The sequence below is a fragment of the Phalacrocorax aristotelis genome, chromosome 1 (assembly GCF_949628215.1).
Source record: "Phalacrocorax aristotelis chromosome 1, bGulAri2.1, whole genome shotgun sequence".
Lineage (NCBI taxonomy): Eukaryota > Metazoa > Chordata > Aves > Suliformes > Phalacrocoracidae > Phalacrocorax > Phalacrocorax aristotelis.
In genome coordinates, this window is record NC_134276.1 from 166108312 (window position 1) to 166135577 (window position 27266).

Genomic DNA, 27266 nt, shown 5'->3' on the forward strand with positions numbered 1-27266 from the left:
TAGCAAGCTGTACTCCACGCTTTCTGTGGAAATTTACATGGTCTACAGATTAGCTTAACTCTCATTCAGCTTGTTGAGAAACACTGTTTTAATGTTTAATAAAGCTCACCTTGAAGAGGCCGTGCCCTTTCCCAGGCTGGGCCACTGAATCATTGTGGCCTGCACTGTTCAGTTCTCACAGTAACTCTTAACGTTGCTGGTAAGCACAGATTTTAAATCAAAATCATGTGGCCTTACAGAATTACTTTTAAAAGGCCTGTTGGAGAGGCAGCTTTGTAGAGATCATGCCAGTTCTCCAGTGGCCCTGCTCTGGCTTCGTGACAGTAGCTGTGCCAGTCCCTGGACTAAACCCACCATGGCTGGTGGCACCAGGGGCCGCGGTACTGCCTGGGGTGGGGGGGGGGACAATGACTGCTGCTTTTTTTTTTTACTTTTTTTCCTGCCTAAGTCCTTTATTTCCCGGTCCTGTTAGCCATACCTGTTTGTACAGTCTTGCCTAGGAATTGACTTGCAGTCTTAAACTGGGATCATAATTGATCTCTAAAGGATAATTGCTACCTACAGAACGCTTCCTAAGTCTGACATGGTAATGGTTACCTCTAGTCGTAATAAATTCATAGTAAATGCAAGGGGCATGTGATCATAAAGTCAAAGACTTTATCAAGCATCTACAGTTCCAAGAGTACAAAGTGTGTGAACGTGTTGCAGAAGCAAACTCCTTGCAGTAACTAGATTTCAGGTTAAGTAATGATGAAGAAAATGGTTTCTATATTAAAAATGTGCTTGTATTGGTCTAGTTCTTAAAACATTGATCACAAAATGCTTGAAGTAGATATTCAGCTCACTGTTGCTACCTGCAAATTTTAGAGTACTTCAGAGTCTGATTCAGCTGTTGATATAAACCCATGTCTTTTGATCTATTGTAGGAACAGAACATGACCTTGCTAATATGTTAAGTAGGAATGAAGTGGGCACTTGCTGTGAAAACCACTAATTCATCCCTCCCAGTAGAGAAATGAGTGTTTTGTCAGCCCCGCCATACCACCTTATCCTTTTTTTCTTCCAACCCCTGCCACTTTACTTTTGCTGACGAGCTTTTGAACAGCAGCCCCATTCCTCTGCCTCAGTGCAGATACCTGTCATTGTGAACCTAGTAGCAGGCTTTGTAGTGCTGAGGCACATCTCTAATGTACTGAGGCAAACGTGGCTTCGGTGGTGCAGGCGATCTGCGCTAAGCCGCACTCCATTTACTTCTGTGGCAGTGTGCCTCCTGATCTTGCGTTACTTATTAACAAGATGGAATCTGAAAGCATGAGCAGCACAGAGGTCATGTTAATCAGTACTAAGGGATGCAAAAAATGTGTAGTGAAATGCTAGGGAATAGTGGTCTTGTGCTGGAGGAACAAATCTCTGTTTGCTCAAACCAACAAAAAGAATACATCTTAAGATTAATAGTAAACAGAAGCTGCTTAGTTACAGTTCTATGTCTTTTTTAGCATTCTTATGTAAAAACCACACATTTCTAAAATTATTTTCTAAAATTTCAGTGAATTAGTTAAATTTGATGGTCTCCTCGTTGCATATAGAGGGCGAAACTTGCCGTCACTGTAGTGAATTATGGATTTATACAAGTTTCATGCAGCTTAAACTGCTTCCTGAGTGTAAGCAAGGTTTAGATGCCTTTGAGTTGTCTGGTTACTGATTAAACTCTTATTGGCTACAGTATATTTTGGATATTAAAAAATCAGAACAATTTTAATTATGACAGGTGTTTTTGGGATACTTTAAAAAAGATTTTTGCAGCTTCAAGCTTCTCAAATACTACAGAACATCTTGCAAGTATGTGTCACATTACTTGCTAGCTGAAACAAGTTGCAGGAAGTGACTCTTCAAAAATCAACTAAACTCTGGGTGGCTTGTGATCAATCTCTCCTGAAATAAGGGGAAACTTCTGCATCCCAAAGAGATGAATCTCTCATATTGCCAGCTGCTTAAATGGGTAAATATTAACTTTGTTAAACGGTCAGTTTGGTTTTGTCTGTCATTGTCCAAGCCATACCCAGCCACTTACATTAAAGTATCTGGTTTTTGTTATTTCTTTGCTATCTCCTGCCTTTCGTTTTGTTGCCATCAGTCATTTTAGTATGAGCAGAAGTGGAGTATATGCATTTCCTCAAGCTTTCCCCATGTAATCTCAGTATTAAATCTGACGTTGTCTAAGAATTTCTGAGAGCATCGTTTTGGAAGTGAAAATCAGATGCATCACAGCTAGGTAAGAAACTGCTGAAAATGCTGATCGCTTTGTAAGGTGTATGCATGAGATAAGGACGAAGGCTGTATCTTCTGTGAGAGTGAGCTGGTAGTGTGGGGAGCAAAATGCGTGAACTGGTTAATGCAGTTTTTCTTGGTTAGAGTATGTTTGAAACCACCATGTTTTGATTTGAGTTAGTCGGTAAGGATTTTAAACGTTTGACATGGACATATGGACAAATGAGCACTTCGGAAGTGGTAGCCTGAGCCAGTAAGTGCTGAATAACGAAGCAGCCTCCGAACAACTTATCCGTGGAAAAAATCTGGGTGTCTTCACGTTGTCTGCAAACCTCAATACGCCGTTACCATGGAAGGTGCAACTGTCGTAAATACTTTTATCACGGTATACTTATATTCTTCTAGTAACTGTTGGGGTTTTTGAGCACAGGAAAATACTTTTGCAATGAGAATTATCATATTGAAGTCTCTGATGGTTAATGTTTTGCTAATAAGGAAAACGGTGCTTAACCAGTTCTCAGAAGTATGAATTTTTCAGTCATTCTCCTTTTAAACACGATTAAAACATGGTGAGCAGAACTCTCCCCAGGTAGCCACCGCTAGATGGCAGTCCAAGAAGTCACTTGTGGCTTCATTTCCTCGCGGGTACCAGTGTGTCTTGTTTCTTGACTTGCGAACAGTCTCATTAAACTAGAAAAAAATCAGGATACGATTTGGAGTTTGCATAAACTCTTGGTTATTAATTTCATAACATGATTTTAAATCGGGCTTTTTTCACTTTTAATTTATGTAGCTTATATTTGTTTCTACTGCCTTCTTTATGGCATAGTAATTTTTTACTCTTTAAATAAATCATATGAAATGCTTGAACATTGTTAGAAGAAAGACTTTCTTCCCCCTTTCAGGTTTAAATAAATTCTAAAAAGATAGTTTTGTACATATGGTCCCTTTTATAGTAAAATGTTTATCATATTTGTTGTGCTTCATCATTATCTGTTAAAATAAAAAGTTTAGGATTTTTTTCTGGTTTTCCTATCATTGCATAGATGAACAACTCCACCTTGATATCACCAATTTATCTGTTCAATTTCCTTGCTAACTAGAAAAAATCTGATTTTAGTCTAGTCATTTTCAATAAAAGACGCATATATAGAGGTTTCCTGTGTTTCTTTGGCAATAACCAAATGTAATCCTTTACAAACACTTACCTTTGTTCCCTACCTTGCCCAGATGGTAGGTAATCTAACCAGATAGTTAATATAAACACTATAGTGTGTGGTACGTGATCTGGAGTCATTTCTTTTTATATCCCGTTTAGTTATTCAAAAACTTGCAGCCAGAATGACTAAGCAGAGAGAAAAGCAATCTATATAAAATTTACTGTAGGAATGGGGTTGCTTTATTTTTGTGAAATACTTAGAGAAAATAGCATAGAAAGCAGATGTCTCATAATTCCTCTGGATCTTAATGTGGTTTGTTCCTTCTACTTATTTTTAAATTTTACTTCTAATAAGAGATGGCAACTCAGGATAGGTACGATGGAGAGTTCTTTAAGGTGTCATCCTGCAATGACACATGCTAGAACATGTTCCAGAATTTGACAATATACTGGACACCACCACAATCACAGCCACTTACCTGATCTGAATTTGGTAAAGAAATGAGGCTTTCCTTCTCTGGTCAAACTTAGCAGGAAGAGTCCTGAAAAATCATTTGCACGTAAAACATGAGATTCAATATTTCTGCAATAGTCACAAAAAAAAAAAAATCATCTATTCACAGACTTCTTGAGTACTTGAAAATATTTATACAACAGCTTTCTTAAAAATTGTAAAAAATATATCATCTCCAGCATTTAATTTCCTGTCCAGGAGTAACGTAAGAAATATGGTAACTTGCAAACAGGCACTGAGAAATTCTTTAAAGCCATATCAGAGCTATTTGCTTTAACTGGATCCTAAATTCTTCCAAATCACTAACAGCTGGTGACACATAACACTCTTGGAAAACTGCAAGTTAAGTTTCCAACTCGTATTAATATGACGATAAGTATCAGTGGGCATGACCTGAATGGTGAGGTTCTTAAACCTTCCTTTGCAATTATCAGAAGCCTTTTCAGCTTATGCAACAGGAAAAGTACTCCTTCAAAGTCATAACATTAAGAAGATTTAAAAAAACTCCTTGAAATGGGACTTGACAAAATATTTCAACAGGCACCGACAATGTAGAGTTAATCTCTTTTGCTTTTCCATTATGCAAAACATGTCCCTTATTTAGCTACTGTAAGTCACTGCTGTCAGGAAAGAGGAAAAAGGGAGAGGATTTGAAGTAAGTGTAGGGAAAACAATACATTAGAAAAAAGTGTGGGCACCTTATTCACGAAAACGTGTTCCTATCTGGCTGAACAGCTGCCACCCTTAATGGCATTGTGGCTGTCTTTAAACCTACAGCTGCTGGAGTCAAAAGCAAGATTTTTACCTAGCAGCAATTAGTCATTTATAGGCAGTAACAGATCTTTTTCTTTTCTTCCCCATCTGGTGACAGAAACTTGTACGTGGAACAACACCATACTGTATGTCGTAGCTGGCTACTAACTGACAGACGCTGCCACTAGAGTATCACTGCCGTAATCTCCTGCTTTGCTGATGTCCCTTCACTTTAAGGACACTGGGAAACTTCTTGTGACAATCAGGAGAACCTACATAAAGTGAGATTTATGAATAACAGGAGGCTTAGTTATATTGGATACTGTGAGATCTCACCCATAGTACCATTCCTGAGATCCACGGGAAATGGGGCTGCCAGAACAATCTGAGACTGAAGCACTGGAGGTGACGTTACCAGCTGAAGTTAACCGAAGCTGCATATACTTAAAAAAGGGTGAGGCAGAGCTGTAACTCCAACATGTCCTAAGCATGATGTACGTTTTCAGTACAGCCATCTGAACAGGGTAATCTTCCCTGTGAGAAATATGGAATGATATTAAAGAAAAGAAGAAAGAAGAGAGACAAAGCAAATTTTTATGAAAGGACATTCAAAAATTGTGGTGAGAGAGAAATGCCAATAAATGAAGACATGCTGAATAGTAAATCAGGTGGCATGTTTAGAAACCACGAAGACACATATACACAATGTACATTAGATCAGGTACATTACAAAACATACCAGAAGATTAAAAATAACTGGAAAAGATGTAAAACCAATCCTATCAGAAACAAAAGAAGTTGACTTGGCTTCTAGAGTGGATCTGAATTTTTGTTTTCTTGCTAAAATGGCAGTAGAGGAGAAACAAACCATGTCATAAAAAGGTACTGGGCTAATGCAGGGTAGTGTCTTCACTGGGATATCGCTCAGGGAAGCAGTAGTTTGATTAAATGCTAACGTCGAAATAAAACTGGGCAGTTCCATATCCTGCTGGTTCAACTTTAAAAATGTTTTATGGTATCTTCACCATAAAAAGGAACAATGTGATAAAATAATAGGGTCACAGAAGCTCACTAATTTGCCATTACAAAACCTATTTTCAAGAAACTACAGTGCTTGGCAGGTTCAGAGGTGTGAAAGGGGAAACAAATGTAGGAAAAAATTCATCACAGCAGTTATCACATTTATCTGACTTAAGAATTTTCCTACTTGAATTATTCATCCTACTTCAGTTATTCACCCTGCTTTAATACAGTTTCATACACTCTTCTTACACTGCATCTCTCTATTGGAGGGGGATCTTTTTAGCTCCAATTTGTGGTATACTTAATTATTTGATTAAAGATTACTTTGCATTAATTATTGCATATTTTTCTAGGATGATGCCAGCCTATTTGCATATCCGTTGCAGAGGATGTCTCTGCACACCCCTTCACAGAATATGGAAACAGAACATCTATCACAAATAGCTGTATCAGTTTTCTTCCTATGGAAACGAATCCAAAGATTAATTCCTAAATGTGTTTTGCTGAATCAGCCCCAGTTAGAAGAGTGTCATGGATGTGCTGGTATTCCTGTAATCCTCTCTGCTGCCTTTGCTACTGATGCTCTGGTGTACGTCAACACGCTATTGTGTTCTTACAAAATTTCTCTTACATTTAATATTTTTGGTGTACGATTCTGCCTCTGAGATCTTAGCTTTAACTTAGTTGCTGAATTAAAATTAGTAGGGCTATTTGCCTGGGGTCGATAGTCACCTTCAGTTCAGATAAATAATAAGTGTAAATCAAATGAATTGGCTGGTTTAGCCATAGACTTTACCAATTATTATTTTTGACCAAAATCTATTGTACTGTCTCAAGGCTGAAAATGAGGGACTTGTCATATTAGCAAACAAATTACTCATGCTGATGTTTTCCTCTGTAATCCAGTTACATGAGAGATAAATGAGATTTAGAAATTCACTGCATAACCACATCCTCTCATGCAAAAAGCAATAACTTTCTTCCCTAGGCAGTACAGGACTAGCTTTCAAATTTTAATAAACACTCTAGAATGTTGTTTTGTGGGGCTTGGAGAAGTAATTAAGAATGAAGAACCTTTTTACTGTTGTACTAACTGAATAAAAGATGTCAGGGGCCCTAATCTTGTGCTGGGAGAAAAGTATCAGCTTTACAAAAACACTATCTCCGATAAATTTGGTATTAATTGTTCCTCTTGGCAGATAGCAGAAGTACCCTTAACATCAGAGTCACTGTGTGGTTGTATATGTACTGTACAAAAACACAGCAATATTCTGTGTATTTAAATTTACATATGAAGACTACATTAAACTACACTGATACACAGGGTGGTATCCTGAGTCAAGAGAGATTAGCAGGATGATGAGCAAAGCTTACATAGCTATTGCTGTGCTACCACCAGTGTGCGCACATAGGTAGCAGTCTCCATGCTAAAGGTAATTATCAGAATGAGAGCACACGCAAGCAAGCGTAATACAAAGCAACGCTAAGCCTGTTCTAAATTAAAATGTTTGTATGAAAAAACATATTTATGTGTTTTAAGACTCTCCCCTGACAATTTTGTTGTGTTTCCCTAGTTCTTGTTTAGGAAAAAATAATGGATAATGGTTTTATATTTACCTTTTCCATACTACTTGTGATTTTATATGCTTCTATTATATCTCCCTATGGTTATAGGTTTTTTAAAGCTGAAGTGGCCTAGCCTATTTAGGCTATATAAATGCTGTACTATACATGATTATACCTCCTCCCCTTTATTGTATCTTGCTTAGTTCTGATGTAATCTTTTGAGACAGAACAAACAGAATGGTTTTATACATTGACTTAATAATGCTCATTTCCTTTCCTAACAATTCCCAATTATTTTGTCATTTTGATTACCATATAGCATTAAACAGACATTTTCATAGAAATATCCCCAATAATTTGAGATTATGCAGATGTGACAGTAGTTCTGGAATTGTAAAAGGGGAACCCAAAATCACCCTCTCTGTTGCAACAGAGAAATTACTTTCTTTTGCCAATGCTGAATTCCACCTCCTATTTTACTATCTACTAGAACAACGCCACAATGTACTCTTCATAGTCAGTTTTAGTTCAAGCTATTCTGAAACCTGTTGTTTTACTAGCCAACTTTGTTACTTCACTTCATGTTGTCTTCAGAGGCTCTTTATGTGCTTGCTGGACAGGGCAGGTCGTAGGAGAGCCCTCTCCACAGCTGTCCCGACAACCTCTCACCACTGTGAAAACTGCCCATTCTTCCATTTTACTTTCCCTCCTTCAACCAATTGCCCATTCACAAGAGAATCATGCCTCTTACTCGGCAAAAGTTTAGCTTCTTTTAAAAGTATTCTGTAAGGTCCTTGTCAAAAGCTTTCTTGAAAGCGAAATACAAACTATTGATTGACTTGTCATTTTCCACATGTTCTTTGACTCCTTCAAAGAACTCCAATAGACATATGAGACATGACTTGCTTCTCCAAAAGCTGTACTGAATCTTCACTATTGTATGTAGCCAGATGTCTACCAATTTGCCAGGCATGGAAACCAGGCTCTGTAGTTCTCCAAATCCCCCTTCAAGCCACTCAAAAGTTATTAGCATCACATTTGCTACCCCCCACTCACCTAGTACCAAGGCCAACTGAAACAGTTGCACCTCACTGTTTTAATTTCATGAGAGTTAGATTTGAGCTTCCTTTAGACTCTTTGGGGGAATTTAATCTGGTCCAGGCAAGTTGTTTTTATTTATTGATTTGTTTCAAAAAACTTTTCTTACAGGACTGTAACTTGAGTTAACCCACTAAGACTTGATGTCTAAAGAAAGGCCATGGTAATTGAAATGAAAACGACTTTTTCACCACATAATCATGTTTACTCAAAAAGAACTGGCCAGACCCAAGAAACCAGTGCAAAGCTAGCTAGCTGCATCATTTGTGTTACGAGTAACTATCAAAATTAGAAATTGCAAAGATTTGGTAAAGTACAGCTAGTAAGAGAATCAGTGGAAGATTGTTCTTCATGGTATATTTGACAATGCTATATCCATTTGATTTTTGAGAAAAAAAACACCAGTGCTGTGCCCATTTGGTTCCATGTTAATTCCCGCTGCAACATCAATCATAACTTTCTCTTATCATCTATTTCTCCTTTCAGATGTCCTCCTATTAGTCCTAGTTGTATCAACCTCTTACTGCCCAGCTCTCAGTCTGAGATTGATACCTTTTAAATACACATTGACAGTTCTGAGCCTTCCCAGATCGTTACCTAAATATATTCTATTCCCTTCTGTGTGCACAATTAATTCCCAGTAACCACTCTCTTTTGGACCCAATGAGGTCTGAAGCTCTGTGTGTTACAGAGCAGCGCAGCTGGAATTTCAAATACATTCTGCCTTATTGGTCATCATCATGTGTATCCACAAGTGTAAACATACCTGCAGGATGTATGATGCGCAAGCGCTTGCTCAACCATTTCTGTTAATCCTGAGGAGTGATTTACCGCTATATATTCCTGTCTAACAGTTGCTATCAGTAGACACACAAACAGAATGGGAAGGACTGGCAGAATACCTCTGGCGTACAGTGCTGGTTCACCAGCTCCCCTGTGGTGACATTCCTGTATGCTACTGTTCAAGAGCCAAGGATAACTTCTGTGCACAATTTTAACAGCTGTCTGTACTTTGAGTTGCGGTCCCTCATCACTAGCTCATTTCAGCTGAGATTTCTCTATGATCCTTCTTTCAGGCAGCCAAAATCCGGTGTGTGGGCAATGTTGTACGTATCTTAAAGGGAAAACAAGACAAGGGAAAATGTTTTAAAGTCCCAAAGATGTTGCCCTGTATCAAAGGTAGAAACAAGTTATTTTTTATTGCAACAAGCTATGCATCGAGCAGTACAAGCAAAGCTTTAATACTGTATCTGTCAGCACACACCAGATTGGGGCGTCTAATCAGCATGCTGCTCTTACCCACTTGTATTCATATTTCATTCTGCATTCCTCTCTAATGCATGAAAAATAGTTTTAGGCATATTTTGATAGCAAACTGATGTAAACCTAGGACAGAGCAGAAGGATTGGATGAATAATTATACTGCTAATCCCACCTGCTGTCACACAAGAAATACATGTGAAAAAATGGATAGATATACCAGTTAATCTTAGCATCTGCCATCAGAGCAAAATTGCAATTGCACTGGAAATGGCACAGCAGACAAATTTGACTTACTGTCAGCACAATCCCATTGCTGTTTTCTGGAGGCTCAGCTCTCCAACGCAGACACAACCTGCAGCCTGGGCGTACTTGTGATTTTCAAGCAGTGGGACATACAGCCCTCTGGGGAACTCAGCACGCTTCCCATGGTGTGTTCAGATGGCTCTGTAGGCCAGTGTCCAGCTGACAGAATAATGGTTTTATTTCTTGCCCTTCTTCAGTGTTTTCAGAGCCCCATGAGAATGATGTAGCGGGGCCAGTCAGTGCAAATGCTGAGACAGAGCCCTGCTGCTGTGCAACATCACTAAGGGACCATTTCCTTGCATGTTCTTTTCCATTACAAATTTACACCATTGTCAATGTGCCTCAAAGCAATTAAGTGTTTACAGAAAACATGATCTAGTCATAGTTGTACAGTCAGAGATAGGAGTGTTGTGGCCAAGTCATCAAAAATGGCTTTTTCCTTACGTTACTTCAGCTTCTACTTAATCTGATGAGTCCAAATATTCATGCCCTCTTTTGAAACTATAGCACTCTTGGTGTTTTTATATTCCTCATGAGTTACATTTAGTACGTTTAGTTTCTATCATTTTCTTTTACAGTGGAGGAGGATGTAAATCCTCTTGCATATTTCAGTGGTGAGAGCTAAACTAAGCAGCATGTAAGTACTGTGGTGTGTCCCAGGTATCCAAACTGAGGACCTGTCCACTGTGTCCATCTACCTTCTGAGGAAGGCCTTCAGCAGAAGGCCGACGTGCATCTTGGTTTCACCCTGACAGGGGAACCAGGACACGATGGGCGTTCCCGCCTGTCCTCAAGAGCTCAGATGCACTCCTGGGACCTCTGCTTTGGGCTTAGCCTCTGAGCCGGATCTTTAGGTATCGCCTAGAAGAGCGCTGCATACACACAGCTAGTCATGGTTGTTGGAAGTTCATTGAGTCTTTTTTACACTGTGAGTATAGTGTAAAGACCAAAAGACACTATCGAGCCCGAAAAACTCTTGCCACCTCGGTGCGTGAGAAATAGCACTTCCCCTCAGGCACTCTGCAACCTTTGTCCCTGACTTAATATGGGTGTACGAAAATGAGAATAATAATTAAGCCTATCTAATGCTAATTTATTTTCTACTGACAAAACCACTAGATCAGGTGGTTTATTCCAGCATTTTGAGCTCTCAGAATATCTATCAGAATTTGTAACAGGGATCTTAGACCTTCCTTATATCTTTACATGAGAGAATTGACAATAGAGAGTCCTCAAATATGAAGTCAATATGTTTGCTATTCTACACAATATTTTTAATATCACAGATTTCGGGTTTTTTTCAATATTTGCAACTCAGTTTTTCATATTTCTTCCATGCTCCTGCTTGAAAATATAGAGGGGAAAGTCACGGAATGTTAGAAAGCACTCATTTAATTTGCCTTTAAGCATGGCGGGCTGTAGGAGGAGGAAACCAAGAAGTTGTCACCCTGAAATAAGAACAAAGTCAAGTGATAGCTGCGTAGTAAAAACATTAAGGAAAGCCCTTGCTTATTACAGTCAATATCAGTCCTTCCAAAAGACAAACCAGTTAAAGAATTTCTAGGTAGGCTAACTGCTTTCTCTGGTATTTTAGAAAATGGAAGAAAACAGAAGGTAAGGCATATGTTGTGTTAAGAGAAATTTTGAGATTGAAGGTGTGATGCCACTTAGACACTGACAGCTGCATTGGTCATAACTTAAAATGTCTTCACAAATACTAAAATGACAGAATCAAAATTCTGCTGGGGTATGGAACAGCACTGCTCAAAAAGCATACAATGTTTTGAAAGATCTCTTGTCTGTTTCAAAAATTATTTTCCTCATCTGTAACTGCTGCAAATAAGTCCATGTTTCTACTTTCTACATCTAGTTAACATATTTATCATACGTATAATTTTAACACTCCACAGTGTTGTCTTCACATTACCAGGAACAAAGAGCATAAGACATTTAAAAACACAAAGGAGTCCACATGATCTAATAGGTTAGAACATTTACATTCAACTCAGTCTAGGTATGTTTTTTGGTTTGGGGCTTTTTTTTTTCCCCTTACTAGAGTCCACTATCAATTTCATCTCTGGAAAGAGACCAACCCATGTTCTGAATTCTTCGCTTCAGCAGCCCTTAGAATTTATCCATATTTAACCCTTCCATTAAATAGTGCTGCTTAAAATTACTTTTCAAATTGATAGAATAGCTGCTTTCTGCTCTATTTGCTAATGAAACTAAATCCTTGTTTGGCCTTCGCCGTTTTGTTGGGCACTAGGCCGACGGATTTGCTTGGGTATGTTTTGAGCCTCGCTACATTCATAAAATCTTCCTGAATTTGCTGGCTACTGCATGCATCTGCTCCATTGATATTTCTATCCCCATTCTCTGTACTGTTCTTCAACAGCTTTCTGGATGACCTTTTGAATTAGAGCACCGTCTTGAGATTTTATTTTCCCAAGAAGAATTATGTAACATTTATACTGAGTCATATTTGCCATCTGCTGATCCAACCACATAAACAATCCAAATTCTCAAAAACCCCAAGTTTTCCTTAGTATCTGTTTCTAATCTAATTTTTACAAATGTGCAGGTTTATGCACATACCCCTGCCTTACGAGTAGCTCTTCACAGAATGCTGGCACCTCTTCAGAGGCCCTCAACAAACTTGAAATCTATTCATGCAGAGCGTGCAGAGGATACATGTGAGAATGTGTTTATCAGGCAATGCACGTGATTGCATACAAAATCAAATGCAAGGCAGAAGTAAAGGGAAGTTATGACTACCTTAACAGAGGACACCAAGAAGCTTCAGAATGCAGGATTATTCTTACTTTATGGCCAACTTATTTGGAACTAGTTAATGCTCAAGTGGCTGGTAACAAGATACATAACTTTTTACTCCAGCTTTAAATTACTGTTTTCCACTGTGACTCTGCTCTAAGGACTTAAACTGTAGATCCTAATTCATGTGATTATACATTTATTTATTTAAACTATAATGAAAGACTTGTGATCACAGAATCAGACCTTAAAAATGCTATTTATATCAGACTCTTTCAATCAGAAAGGCCACAGTTTATATAGTCTTCCCACCTGATAATTTTATGCCAGCGCTCAACTCTGTGTCCTGTCGACAACATGGAAGAAGACATGATTTCACATTCTGAAAATGCCAAACTATGTAAATTACATTTTCTAGTTAAAAAATAGATACTGTTTTGTGTCTGTGGACAACTATATGGAAACAAAAGGTCTCCATAATGATAATTTTTTTCCTTTGTAAGACAAAATCTGACCCCAGAAAGAAACTTCTATTGATTTTTAAGAGATTGAAATTGTTTATTTAGATGATAAAAATATGCAAACACCTGTAAAACTGTTACTGACAGGGGCTAAACCCAATCATCTGTGAAGTCAACAAGGACATTACCATTGACTTGAAAGTGCCATAGGGCTGGAGTAATTAACACCCTCTCTGAAAACATAACATTAAAACCCGGCCTACCGCGATGTTATTTTGCCATTGCTGTGCTTTACATCTTGTAAGCACAGTTCACAGGAGAATGCCACTGGTCTCAGTGGGGGAACGGTAGGAGTCTTAACTTATTTGCCTGTTGTACTTACAGTTCTACATACACAAATTACTAAACTAAAACAGGAACATGGGGTTGTCATTTGGCTTTTCACACATGCACAGCACCAAGTGGTGCATTAAACAAGGATGTGCCTATGAGCTGGCCAGCACCGAATATTTTCAGCATAGCTTTTAAGAACCCAAAAGCCGTAAGGAATGATTAATTCCGGTGCCCGGAAAAGTCCTACAATTCAAAAGGCTACACGTTTGAAACCTGCAACAGAACCAGGAGTACCAGAACAAGGGCTGACTAGCTCTGACACCAAATACATTGAGTTATTCCTCTCATCCTTTGAAACATTAAAAAGCCGCGATCCTGGCGTTTTCATGGGTGTGAGCCGCCCCGCCTGCCCGATTCGCCGAGCCAGCAACTCAGTTTTGCTCCTGACCTCGGCGGGGCCCGCATTTTCCTTTTGTCTACACCGCTTTGCTCAACGAAGCAACCCTGTTACCTGCGCCGGAGCGTCCTGCCGTGCTCCCGGGTGGGGCTAAGCCCCTGCTCGGGGGATCTCCTCGCACACACACGCAGCCCGCCACGGTCCCCTCAGCCCCGACCCACCCGCACCTGCTGCTGACTCGCCTCAGGCCGGGCGCGCCTCGGCACCCACCTCCGCGCTGCCCGCGCCCCTGCGGGGCTCGCCCGCCACTCCCGCAGCTCCCCTCCTGCCGCGCGGCGGGGCGGGGCAGCCCCTCCTCAGCGGTGGGAGGACCCCGCCACACCAGCACCCGGCTCCCTCCCTTCCCCTTCCGCAGAGCGAGGAGACGCCACCTCCCCGGAGCAGCCCCCGAGCCCCCGAGCCCCCGCGGCGGCCGGTCCGCCCGGCTGGCGCTGGCGCCGCCGCCCCGCAGCGCGCTCCCGCCGGGGGCGAGGGCGACGCACCTGCCGCCCGCCCCTCGCCCGCAGCAGCGGCCAGCGCGCTGCACCGCAGTGTTGCGCGAGGCGCGGCCGTTGGCGAGGGGCGGGGCGGGGCGGGGCGGGGCGGGCGGAGGCAGCGGGGGGCCGGGGCAGGCGGAGGGGGCGCCCAGCCCGGGCAGCCACTGAGAGCGCGCCAGCCGCGTCTTCCCCCGCAAAGGGCCTGGCAAGTCAGGGCTGCGCCTTTCCCCCCCCCCCCCGTCCCTCCCTTTTCCCGTCCGTTCGTGTGTTCGCGGGGGTCGTTACCCCCCTCATCCCGGCCGGCCACGGGCACGGGGGCTGAGGGTGCACCCCGCACCCTCCCCCTCCGCGGCCCCGTCCTCCAGGCCGGGGCTCGGGGTGTGTGCATGGGAGTGTGTGGGGGGGAGGTTCTTTATTGGCCTCGTCCTCCCCCCCTTCTCTTCCACACCCCACCCAGAAATGATCCAGTGAAACCAGGAGGAGGTGATTCTCCTCCTCCCTCCTGCTGCTCCTCCTGCTGGTGTGGAAGGGACTGCAGGAATCTGTGCTCTGCTCTGAGGCAGGCTCTGGGGAGGGGAGGACGTTCGGTGGAGAGAGGGGGCCGCGGGGGCCCGGGGTGTAGCTCTCCTGGTGCGCGGCGGGTGCGTGGGGGGCTGCTTGGTTCCTGACCATGGGGAAGGACCAGGAACTGCTGGAAGCTGCTCGCACTGGGAATGTGGCTCTGGTGGAGAAACTCCTCTCTGGCAGGAAAGGAGGGATCCTGGGCAGTGGATCTGGAGCTATTCCCTTATCCAGCTTACTGAGGTAGGGACATCGTTCCCCATCAGATGCCGGGGATATTAACCTCTTCTCTCCTGTCATCGTCATCGCCACTCTCATCTTCATTTCCATTCCTCCATCCTTCATAGTAACAATAAATGGTTCACTCTCTAGCCAAGTACAAGTGTGGCTGTGTTTAAAGTCACAGGCAGTCATTTTATTAATACAGTGATCATGAATTTCTTGCCTTCAATGCGTCTGTAAGGTACTTGTTCATTCTGTTACTAGCTGTGCTGCAGAACTTACATTTTTATTGCTGGGCTGATATGCACAACATACTAATTACCCTTCCTTTGATATTTCATCTTCAAATTGCTACTTTGAATCACAGATGGAAGCCTTAATCACAGACAAGGCATTGCATTGTGAAATTCTGTGTGAAAAGCCATAGCTTCACCCCATACCCTCACCCATAGTTGCTACCCTCACTTGCAGAAGAAATTAGGCATGCTGTAGTAATGAGCCTACAAAACAAAGAAAAGGAATCATTTTTATGAGAGATCATCGAGGCAGAGGAGGTGTAAAACTTACGGAGCAGGTTAGGTAAGAGCAGCATTACTTTCAAGGTACCAGGATTTAGTGGAGTGAAACTGGGTTATTGGCCATGTTGGGTGAAAGGACCGAACTTCAGTCATTAGTCATGTCTCAGGCAACCTACAGCATGGATTTGATGTTAAGTTTCATCATGCTCTTAAGTAAGAGCATTATCACAAGCATTTACGGCATTTGACAGTATGCAAACGAGCGAAGGTCTGCAGCACACAGTCCAGTGCTAGTGTTCAATACTACACTAGGCATAGCAAAAGAAGGCAAAATGAACTCAAACACTGTTGACCTAGAACTTGAATAAACTGGGGTTTTGGTTTGGTTTGTGTTTTTTCTTTTTTTTTTTTCTGGAAATAAAGAAGAGGCCTAGAGAAATGGAAATTGTTTAAATGAAAATATACTTGTGATTCTATTGCCAGTACCTCATCATCAACATATTTATATTATTTCAATGTTCCCTATCAGAGGAAATTTAGTGTAACTGTCAAAATTATACCTGTTTAAACTCCATTATAAAGTATTGCTATTTTAAAGCTGGTTTTAGTGCTGTAAACAACAGTTTAGATATTCATAGTTTACCAAAGTTCTGTGGTGCCCCAGTCCAATTAGTTATCGCACCATTGTTTGGTTACTAGCCGATAGACCAAAATCAAAACAGACCGTGCGATTGCGTTTTGTACTGTACTTGAATAGGCTGCTTAGCAAGGAATATGCCAGATAACTGGTTGAATTTAAAATATAAGTCTTCTTAAAATGAGATACCCATTTTTTTTTCTAAGTACAGAAGTAAGTTCACATCAGTACAATGACTAGCCATTTATAATCCAGTTCTGCTGCATGATTTGTGTAGTGACTTTCTTCAGGGCTAGTGCCTGTGCTATATTCTTGCACTCTTACTTTCATGTTGTATATCATAAGTTCTCTATATCCAGAGGAGTGTATTTGCTTGTGGTTTTTTTTTTTCTTACTAAACAGCAGTGTTTTACTTTGTGTATACGGAATACATTAACCATGTGTTTTGTATATACAGATGGGTCATGACAGACATTGTTACTCAGAATTTAAGTATTTTAGGTTGTGAACTCAAATGTAGTGGTTTTTTTTTCTGGAAGTGCACTTAGCTTAAAGAGAAGTAAAGCAAAGTAAAACATGCATGGTTTTATGATGTTACTTACAAATGTATAAAGAATGTGTATGGCTTCTGTAAACATAACTTCAAAGAAGAAAATTAAAAATTTAGCATACAGTTGCTAAAATATTTCTAATTTTAAGTAAGTTATCTGAATACATTTGAAAAGAATTCAGTAATGGATTGATGCATAAACAGGCACAATCTAACACAGTATCAAACATAATGCTTTTTAGAGGGAATCTTAATAATTTCATTGACTTCACCAGGAATGCTCAAAGTAGAAGCTAGTATGCATTAATGAAGGTGTTTTCAAGAAAGAATTACATGTGCTAGGTATTTTAATATGCCTTTTTTTTGGAGATGTTTCATGGTCTAACTGATGCCAGTAATTGTGGATTACATCCAGAATGACATGCAAGATTAAGGTTGGCTCTATCTTGGTGCAGAACACATGGAAACAAAAGAGGGTACTGAAAGGGAATCATACTAACTTCTTGATCCTCTTCAGGAAATCAACACTTACCGACAATAGCAAAGTTGTAGAAAAGCCGTAATTGTACGGTATCAAAGTTTGAATTTGAGGGAATCTGAAGATTTTTGTAATAGAAAACCAACTGAAGTAGCTTACTAGTAGAGCTATACCAGTATTTTTAACATACAGTTTATTAGACTAAATACTGCGTTTGAAAGTTATAATTAAAAAAGTAATAGAAAAATATAGGGACATATTTTTCTTCTTTTTACATACTCTTTAGGAATCATTGTGTTTGACAGTGACTCCTGGTGTTTCATGGATCATAATTATCGCTTGATTCCTAAAATGGTGCCCCTGAACTGTACCTGTCCCTTTATGGTGAGAAAGGCCCATGTTGCTTTTTCTTTCTCCTTTTGTCAATGCTGTTCCTGGCGTGAGTTTGGAAAAGTGCAAGTCTTTGATCATACAAATGGACCAATAATGTGCCTGATATGTTGGTCTAAGTAGCAGTACGCTTTCCCTTTGGATTTCTTATAAGTGCTGGAGACAACTCGGTTTATGTGGCTGAACTCTCAATGGCTTGATGCCCTTTTGTGTGGAAATTTGCTTTGCAGCAATTATGTACCTTGTGAATGAAGTTTAATATTCATGAATTGGAAAACACACATCGATTGTTATCTGAACAAAGGAACAAAGTATCTGAGCTCTGAGCTCCTATTTACTTTTTTATAACAATTTTTTTTTCTGACTCTTGATGCCTTTTATGGTACTTGGGGGAGGAAATAGGGCTAGCATTTTATGGTTGTTTTATAGTTGAACCTGTTCATTGATGTTAATTGCAGAGTAAATTATCTAATTTTTAAAGGACTGACTTCTAACATAAAAGTCATTATATTAAATTATGACAACAGTTCAGGAAAACAACACTGTTTGAGAAGGCTGTTTAAGCACACATATAAATATATGAATGCCTGTGAGGATTTAAACACATGCTTAAAGCAGAGTATGTGTGAAGTGCATAGAAATGGTACATGCTTAATTAAGAAGTCTCATGCATCCAGGTAGCTGTAATAGATACCGTTTAAGACTTCATGCCCAAATTTATTTATTTAAAGCAATGACAACAAATCAGTGATGTTTGACTGTGTGGACACTCTAACTTGTTTCAGTTCAGGAGAAGTATTGAAAGGCTCTGGGTCAGTTTGTGGCCCCCTACCTCAATCTCCATATCTTGCAATGGAATATAAAGATTGTGGGTGAACATGCTGAGGGTGAATTCCTCAGATGCAAAAGTTAGCATAAAGCATTGCAACATATTACAGCAAGTATAATCCTCAGGAAATACCTGCCATAGTGTAATTTACTTGCTTAAACCTGGGTATTTCTTGGCATTTTAGATGCCGATGAGTTTCTGAGGCATTTGCGTAGGCTGACGGACTTTAACAAAGAACCATGCCCTGTGAAGAAGCAGCTAAATTCCAGGTGGGATACACTAGGACATCTGAAGATGTGTTACATGTGTGTATAGGCTATGGTCTGCCACCCAAAACAGTAGAGGAGGGCTGGGATCTGTTCTTTTATTATAGAATGAGGATACCTCAGAAAACATTGAGAGTTTAGATGACTGAACTGTAAGGGAGGTTTCTTTTCTCTGTTTCTTCTGGGATTCCACTTCTGGAATTGTCACACATTAGTATGTTAACTATGTTTCATATTAAAAACAAAATGTGTTTTTTAGGTGTGTAATAGATTGCAAAGAGAATTTTCAGATTTTTAAATATTTTCACTGGCTTTTATATTATTCCAGTATAACCATGAAAACTTGACAGTGAAATCCCACAGTCCCTCTAACAGAATATATAACTCAGTTCCCGTATCCCAAGTCCTTAAATGTACATCAAATGATTTAACACATAGAAAGAGTAAAGTGTTCCTAACAAAACTGGTATTTTTCATTTGCTTAATTTGATTATCTGCATATACAGAGCGTATTTTTATTGATCAACCTGTTGTTCATTATTGGATATAGGCAGGCTTCATTTCTTTCAAAGTGTTTTCGGAAAAATAGCTTTGAAGGCTTTCCTGTATCTCAGAGACCTTATATCATTTTGCCACGTTCAGTCATATGTGGATAGTTCTTAATTAAATGCTAATTTCAGTCTCTAAACTTTACCTGTTAAAAAAGCTTTGGATTTTTAACAGGACTAAGGGGCAGAATTTGAATTAATGTGAACTGGCACAGAGTAGTAGGGAAAGGTGAGTTGGCCCCTTCTGGCTCTTTGTTGGCTACTGCCATACACAGCATGGGGGAGGGCGGAGCAGCCTGCATGGAGCTGTTTTTTTGCCCTTCTACACTTGGCAGACTGTGGCAGGGAATGGTTCCATTCTTTGCTTATCCTTACTTAGTGTGGCTACGCCATGTACAGGCCTGGACCAAGATATTTCTCCTCTAAAGTATAAGAAACCTAGCAAGCAGATTGTCAGTCTGTGAGTTGCAATCTGTTTCCTCATCTGTTTCTCAGAGCAGTGTCTTGCTCGCAGCAAAGCCACAGTTTAGCCTGATGGCCTCAGCGCATGCTGAGAACCACACAAATCTTCTGTCCTTTTACAGAGCCCTGTGATTCATTCAGCTTCCTGTGCAAAATCAGATCACGCTTAGAAATGGCTTATAGCACAGAAAGTATTTGAAGTATTGAAATACTTTATGAGGCTTTAGTTAAAATTTTAACAAAATTGTTTTCACTTTATAATTTAAATAGCAAATGGATCACCTTATCAACAAAAATAAAGGCACTAGTTCTGTTTTTTTATTACAAATAAAATTGTTTAAGAGACACTTTCTCAGGTTGATTTTATAAAGGGATTGTGTTATATGAGGCTTGCAATAGTAGGGTTCTGGGCTTACATACTTTTGAGGTCACTTGTTTCTATGTTAGAAGGTATTTGTTTCACACAACTGGTGCAGATAATAGCAATTATTTGTTACGTATAGGTCAATGGGCTGTCCAATTAGTCTATGCTTATTTCTAATTTTAGTTACACTACTTTTTAATTAATACATGGAGGTTTTTACGGATGTCCCAGGCAGAGGCCGGCATTCCCACATTCCCTAATTACCTTCTTTATCCTGTTACAGAGGAAACTTAAGTCTTTTGGGGACATATTGAATTTTTCTTGCTTTTGTCTTTCAGTATGAAATGCAAATTAACGATCGCTACGACTCTTGGTTTATGCTGTTCGGTATTAGTGATAGTTGATTGCTGCCTTGATTCTGCATGTTTGCCCTTTCAAATGTATAAGCCTCTCTTAAAACTTAACCTTCCTTTTGTTACTTTCTACCTTTCTTAGACTTTTTTTTAATTCTTATTTCTGTTAAATACTTTCAATCAAAGTTTAGACAAAATTTTACTCTTGGAATTCCTTAGATTTCTTCGCAAGTTTGAAACATTTACAATATACAAGGGTAACAATATTATTGGGCAGTATCCAGGACATCTGGTAGAAATCTCATTGTTAAGGGTAAGGCAATTCACCAAGTTTGTGTAATAAATCTTCCACAGGAGCTCTGCATGATCCTGGATTTACACCTTTGTAGTTAATCTCTATGGATAAATGTCTCACTTCTCCTTACTCCAGATTTTGTTTTCTGAGTATTGTTCCAGAGTATATTCTATTAATTTTCGAAAATGCTAGACCTAATGTAAAAAATGACCAGCAAGAACTGTAGATCCAGTGTAAAACCTACCAAGGTCATATTACCTGCCCATAGATACAGGGTCAAGATATGGGATGTAGCAGTGGTGGGCGGACTGGTGGAGTTTGTGATGGAGTCAGGAAGACAAATAAGAGACATTTTACAAACATGTTACGGAGAAGATAAGGAAAAACCCCAGAAAGTTGAAGTGTCTGTAACTTAAAAGAATTCTTTTAGAATTCCCCTAGAATTCTTAGCCACCAGATGGCTAGTGTCTGACTCCGTGGAGGACCATATAAATGCATTTTGATCACCATCTTATTTTCCCTCGTGTCTGACACTGATGATTTTAGTAGTTTGGTAATTCAGTAGGATTAATGTTGCTTTATAAATTTTTAAAATTGATATATGACATTGCTGCTTTTAAGTGGTAGTGTTATAGCAGAACTAAGGGGAAATAAATGAAATAAAATTAAGAATGATGTAATCTGAAAGGTCTGCTATCTTGTGACTTGTCAAGGTTGGCAATGTTATGATGAGCAAATACAGATGCTGTTATGACAAGCATTTTCACAGTCACTGCACTAGTGATCAAGAAGAACAACCATGTTTCTAAATATCTACAGGTAGATTCTTTCGTTAGCCTCAGTTTCAGCTGGTATGCGTATTCATGGGTGAGCTATTAAGGAACTGCTTATAGCTCTAAGCCATTTTTTTCATTGCCCTGACATAGGCACTAGTTGAAGCATCCTATAAACTGCTTTAATTTATGCTACTGGTATATAATCCCTAAGGGACAATACAGTGTAGAGTGCATTTGCACTCCCTTTCCTTCAGTAAGCTTAGCCTGCTCGTCTGGGGAAGTGACAGGTACAAGAGTTCCATAGCTGGAATTCCCTTCTGCCGTGGAATTTTTCTGCTGGCCACTTCCAATCAGAGTACACATCCTAACCCTTTTTATTACTTTAAGGTAAAATATTTTGACAACTTTTAATGTTAAATGTGTATGACATAGTAAGCAGTGTTAATTCCTGCCTACTGATATAACATTTTAATGTACATGGATCCTTTTGGGAAGCAGGGAATACATTTTGTTTGAACTTTATAGCCTTTATGGGAAGACTTTTATTACTTTTTAATTACTTTTCATTACTTGTTCATTTTGCATTTAAGAAGTGATATAACAACTCTTCTGTACCTAATTTAACGTCTATGAATTTCTAATAATGTCCATGTATCTAATATAAGAAAGGTTCTGTGAGATTTAATTTCATGAGGTGGTGCTTTTATTAAATCATTTTACACTGTTTCCCATTTATTGCACATACGTTTTCTAAAGAAAGAAGAAATGCTAAAAATGACATCTTGAGTGAATTTGGTTCCAATTTAAAACACCCAGTGGTAGCTATGTTTCTATAGGTGTCAATGTCTGTGCTAGCTAAGTTCCCATTATAGCCAATGGAGATCTCATCAATACAGTTAGGGAGCATACAGAGTGATTCAGCTCGCCCCAAAGTAGATAGATAGTGGATGATTTTATTTCAAACTGAACCACGTCCCTAATTTAAATATTGTAGGTAAAAATATTTCAGTGAAGAACAGGAAACAATTCTAATTGAAGGTATATGTATAATATATATATATATAAATGACCACTTAAATGGCAAGGTTAAAACAAAATATGGGTGGAATTTCTCTCATTCCATATTTTATAGCTGATTTGGATGAATTCAGAAGTAGTACATTAAGTACTACAGATAATCTATTGATTATCTGGTTGAGAGGCAGAATCCTGGATGGCTGAAGTTAGAGATGGATGCAAAATACATGAAAGGCATGATATATCACATGAGGTCTGTTACAAATGTGCCAAGTGTGCAAGAATGGACTTAGAAAACCCTTAGATGGAGTTGAAACTAGTGAGGGATGGGAAGGGCAAAAGTAAATATGTTGACAGCAAAAGATGTGGACCCACTGCTCAGTGGAGCAGGAGACCTAGTGGCAAAGCACATGGAAAAGGCAAGGCCTTTCTACTTTGTTCTTTCGGTGGTTAAGTGTTTTCCTAGGTTCCTGAGCCTACTAGCAAAATTTGTGTGGCAATGAAACAGTGCCCACAGTAGAGAAAGATCAGAGGAGTGCTTAAATTCAAGGGACCAATGTTACTGCGAGGCCACTGTTTTCTTTGGAAGATCATGTCAAACCTGGGAAGTTTCTGATGACTGGAAAAGGAAAACGTCATGCCCACCTTCAGAAAGAGCAAGAGGAAGGTTCTGGGGTCATCAGGCTCATCGGTCTAACCTAAGTCCTGGGGAAAGTTACAGAGCATATCCTCATGGAAGTAATTTGCCGGCACATAAAGGACAACAACATGATTGAGAACAGCCAGCATGGATTTACCAGGCTCAAATCATGCCTGACCAACCTTAATTGCTTTCTACAATGAGGTAATTGCCTCTGTGGTCAAGGGGAGAACCGTGAATGCTGTTTAACTTTACTTTAGAGCAGTCTCTTTCAGTCAAAATGGTGAGCTATGGCCTGAATAAGATGGGTGGAAACTTGGCTGGAAGCTTCTATGAGCGGGGAGCTCGTGGCTCTGAGAGATGTGATCAACAGTACAAAATCCAACTGTTGGTGTCTTCTGGAGGGTTTCATCAGGATTCAAGGGGCAATATTGATTGCAATATATCAAGTATAGCAGGTCTGTAGATATACCAAATTGGGGAGAAACAATTCATATGAAGAATTGCTACTGCGAGCGACCTGGACAGGCTGGAGAAATGGGCTGATTGGAGCCTCATGAAATTCAGGCAAAGCCATTGTGAAGTCCTGCAGCTGGGAGTGAATAACCAGGCTCTTATGCTGGAGCTGAACAATTTTTTTGTGTTTTTCTCTCATATTAGTCATTACAAAACATCAGTATCATATTTAGTCTTTGAATTTACATATTAGTAACTTCTTTCTACTGCAAGAATGGTGTGATTGGTGAGTGGACTTTTTCCTAACCATTCATAGCCCAGACAAGTGCTGAAATAGGTTAAGTTGTAAAGTATTTATGTTCACGCTGTATGAGAATTGTCCAGGAAATAGACGCCTTTTAGAGAAGGTTTAAAAAAAAAAAAAACCAAACAGAATTTTATAATTAGAATTGGGAATATCTTCCGGAGTAGGTATTTTCCCTCTGCATATTGCCTGAATTTCAAACCTTTGTGATGTAACTTTCTAGTGTGTTTGTAACTGGGAGTTCTGGGAGTTACCTGGGAGTTTAATGTCTTCCATGTTTACTTGTTGACTTGTCAGGGTCATTGTTTTCTATTTTTAGATGCCACTAGATATACGTAGTGAATCTGTGTGTCTAGGTTATTTTTGCAGATTAAAACCCCCACCGCATTAATATTGGCACTTTGACCCCAGAATCTCAATTAAGTCGTTGGTAAGGTTTCCTAAAAAACGTAATTTACACTTATTTTTAGTTTTCAATTTTCTCAAGTAATTATTTATCTACTTCCACATCCTCCTTGTCATCTGTGTAGCTTATTTGTCAGATTATGCTCATAAGTAATTTGCAATCACTCTGCTTCCTGTTTTGTGTGCATTTATTGCAGAGCAGTATCTTGCATAACCAAGTGGTCTAATGATCTGCCAGGGATCTTCTCACATGATGTGCACAAGTAACATTTCAGAGAAGCAAATATGCCAAATGTAGAAATAAAGCATATGGTATATAGTGTATGTTTATGTTACAAATCTGTTGTTTGCCTGTCACAATAGTTAAATCTATCCCCTCTATTTTTACTTTCATGTAGACTATGTAAGTCTTGATTTCGGAAGCATAGGAGTCATGACATAAGCAGAAGATGAAGCCTCTAAAACGATAGAACTGGCATGTGTTCTGGGTCAGGAGATGTGGCTAAAAGATAGGTGAAGGGAGAGAGACCTAAACAGGGGTATTTGGAGCGTTTTGGCAAGCAGGCTGTGTATAAAAGTCTGAAAAGGCTGGAATGCTAGAAATGGTTGGTAAAGGTAATCAGTATAAGAATTTGAGACTGGGGATAAGACCTGAGACTGGTTGACTATGGCAGTTAGCACTGGTGAGGAGTGGAAGAGCCAAGTTTAGGAGACAAGATACAAGGAACAGGGCAAAAAGAGTTACATTCAGCAGAATAAAGAGAAAACGTATATCCACTGAAATATAATTTTAATTCAAAGCCTGACATTTTCATATTACCTTGCTATTACAGATATTTGTGAAATACATTCACAAACTGTCTCATTTTCTTTTAGTGCTAAAATCGACAGAGGTTAATAAAGTGCCATTAGTCATTCCATTAGTTTAAGTGGAAGAGGTTGTTGTGATGGATATAGAAATCCTAAATCATCTGGTAAAGTTTTGCCAAGATGACACCACATGGTGAAATTTCAGGAGTTTTAGTTTGGTTTTTTGCTAATGGTAAAAATAAGGTTGTCAGTGCGGTTTTTATTTAGCCTCCTGAATGTAAGCTTTTTTTTTTTTTTACGACACAGTCCTGCAGTCTTTTCTTTCACAAGGTCCTTACCTCAGTTGCAGCCTGCGATAGACAGTGCTCATTGAATAAGCAGTTATTCAGTATTTTTTATCCTTACTATTCAATGTTTAGCCCTAAGCCTTATTTACTGCACACAATTCAAACTCTTCTCTAGAAGAAGAATGATTAATTTTTCTCCTGGGCTTTTTGGTGGTGTTTGTCACTGTAGTATCTGACTGCTTCATAACATTAATGAGTTTAGTGTTACAGTATGTCTGTGACTGAGTAAGGGTCTTAATAGCTGCAGTTCACAAATGCTAGCTGAAGCACAGTTAGATTATGGAGAGAAGTATCCCCTGACTTGGTGTTTCTAACCGGTGACTACAAGGAGCTCAGTTTTCACAGTATTAATATAGTTAGTGTAAAAACATAGGAATGGCTCTTGGTCAGAATAAAGGTCAATCTAGCCAAGTACTCTTCTCCAGTAGTGACTGGGAGTTAAGAGGCTGGTCTTAGAAGCATATGGTAGCAAAGCAAGCATATAGTAAGTAATACTTCCTCCAGTGCACTCTCACAGCTTCCAACAATCTACAGCAGCTTTCTGAGACAGATATATTGTCTTTGTATTTAATAGCTCCAGCGGAGTTTTCTTCCATGCATTTGTTCAATTGGTCTTTGAAGCAATGCAAATTTTTAGCATTTGTAGCATCTCACAGGAAGGGTTTCACATCTTAATGAAGTATGTGAAGAACATTCTCTATAAATTAAGTAGCATTTTATATGTTCACATGTATAAAGATCTGTTCAGATGTTCAGAGGTTTGTTTCTGGACTACAGACACGGATAGAATCCAGTTCTGTGGTACAATGTTAAACTGCTCTTCCTGTTCTTCACTTGTGTAATTGTTTTAGTAAATACCAACACACCTTTTCACACCTTTGATTTTAAAAAAGAAAAGAGGTCTTATTCAGTCATCCCCATTATAGGGGATAGGCCTTCAACTGTTCCATGATCAGCATTCATTGCACAGGGAAAAATAGTATGGAATAATGTAATTATGAAGGCTAATACATATGCGTAAGCAAGATGACTTAGCACCAGAACTATAATCCTTGCTTTTGTAACCTCAATAATTTTTAATGCACTTTTTCTGTATATATTTATATATATATTTCCACAGGAAAAAATATATTTTACAACAGAAAAATATATTTCTTTTAAGAATGTAGTTATAGACTACCTGTGTGGTAATGAACAGAACATGAATTTGGAGATACCTCTATTGATTTACCAAAAATACAACTCCTGATGTGTATGTAGTATCCTTATAAAAAATGATGTGGAATTAGAGGTGCTGGAGGATTTTTTTCTTCTTCTTTTTTTTTCCTTTTTTTTCTTTTTGACAAGAAATGATACGCATTTGAACAAGATTCCCATTATATTACCTGAAACAGCAAAGGTGAGGCAAGGAAAGTCAAACTTCATTGAAAGTAATTTGTGAAGATGGAAGTGAAACAGCTGCACATAGGGGAAGGGTGTTACTTTCCTCTCTTCTTTTGTGGGAAAAAGTTATTGAGGAAAGAGCAAGGTCATTCCCCAGTGATGAAATGTTTCCCCTTATATGTCATGCCCTAGAAAGATATTTCAAGGCA

At 39.3% G+C, this 27266-nt stretch overlaps 1 protein-coding gene and 1 long non-coding RNA gene across 11 annotated transcripts in view; one reads left to right on the plus strand and one right to left on the minus strand.

The window, feature by feature from the left end:
• Positions 1–1054: 1054 nt before the first annotated feature.
• Positions 1055–14334, minus strand: LOC142051050 (uncharacterized). 4 transcript variants are annotated; one of them, XR_012658269.1, is made up of 4 exons: positions 14138–14334; positions 9148–9495; positions 3907–3969; positions 1055–2958 (listed from the first exon to the last, which is right to left on the minus strand). It is a non-coding gene; the product is annotated as an uncharacterized LOC142051050 (long non-coding RNA). The 4 variants fall into 4 exon arrangements; XR_012658268.1 differs by having other exon boundaries at positions 14181–14333; XR_012658279.1 differs by lacking the exon at positions 14138–14334 and adding an exon at positions 14025–14117.
• A 722-nt stretch (positions 14335–15056) lies between these two features.
• The window catches only part of ANKS1B (ankyrin repeat and sterile alpha motif domain containing 1B), a 450718-nt gene continuing 438508 nt past the window's right edge, over positions 15057–27266 (plus strand). For all 7 annotated transcript variants that reach the window (XM_075080262.1, XM_075080270.1, XM_075080279.1 and 4 more), the window contains exon 1: positions 15057–15250. In XM_075080262.1, the coding sequence (XP_074936363.1) occupies positions 15117–15250 (134 nt within the window). In that variant the 5' untranslated portion in view covers positions 15057–15116. The remainder of the gene's footprint in view (positions 15251–27266) is intronic.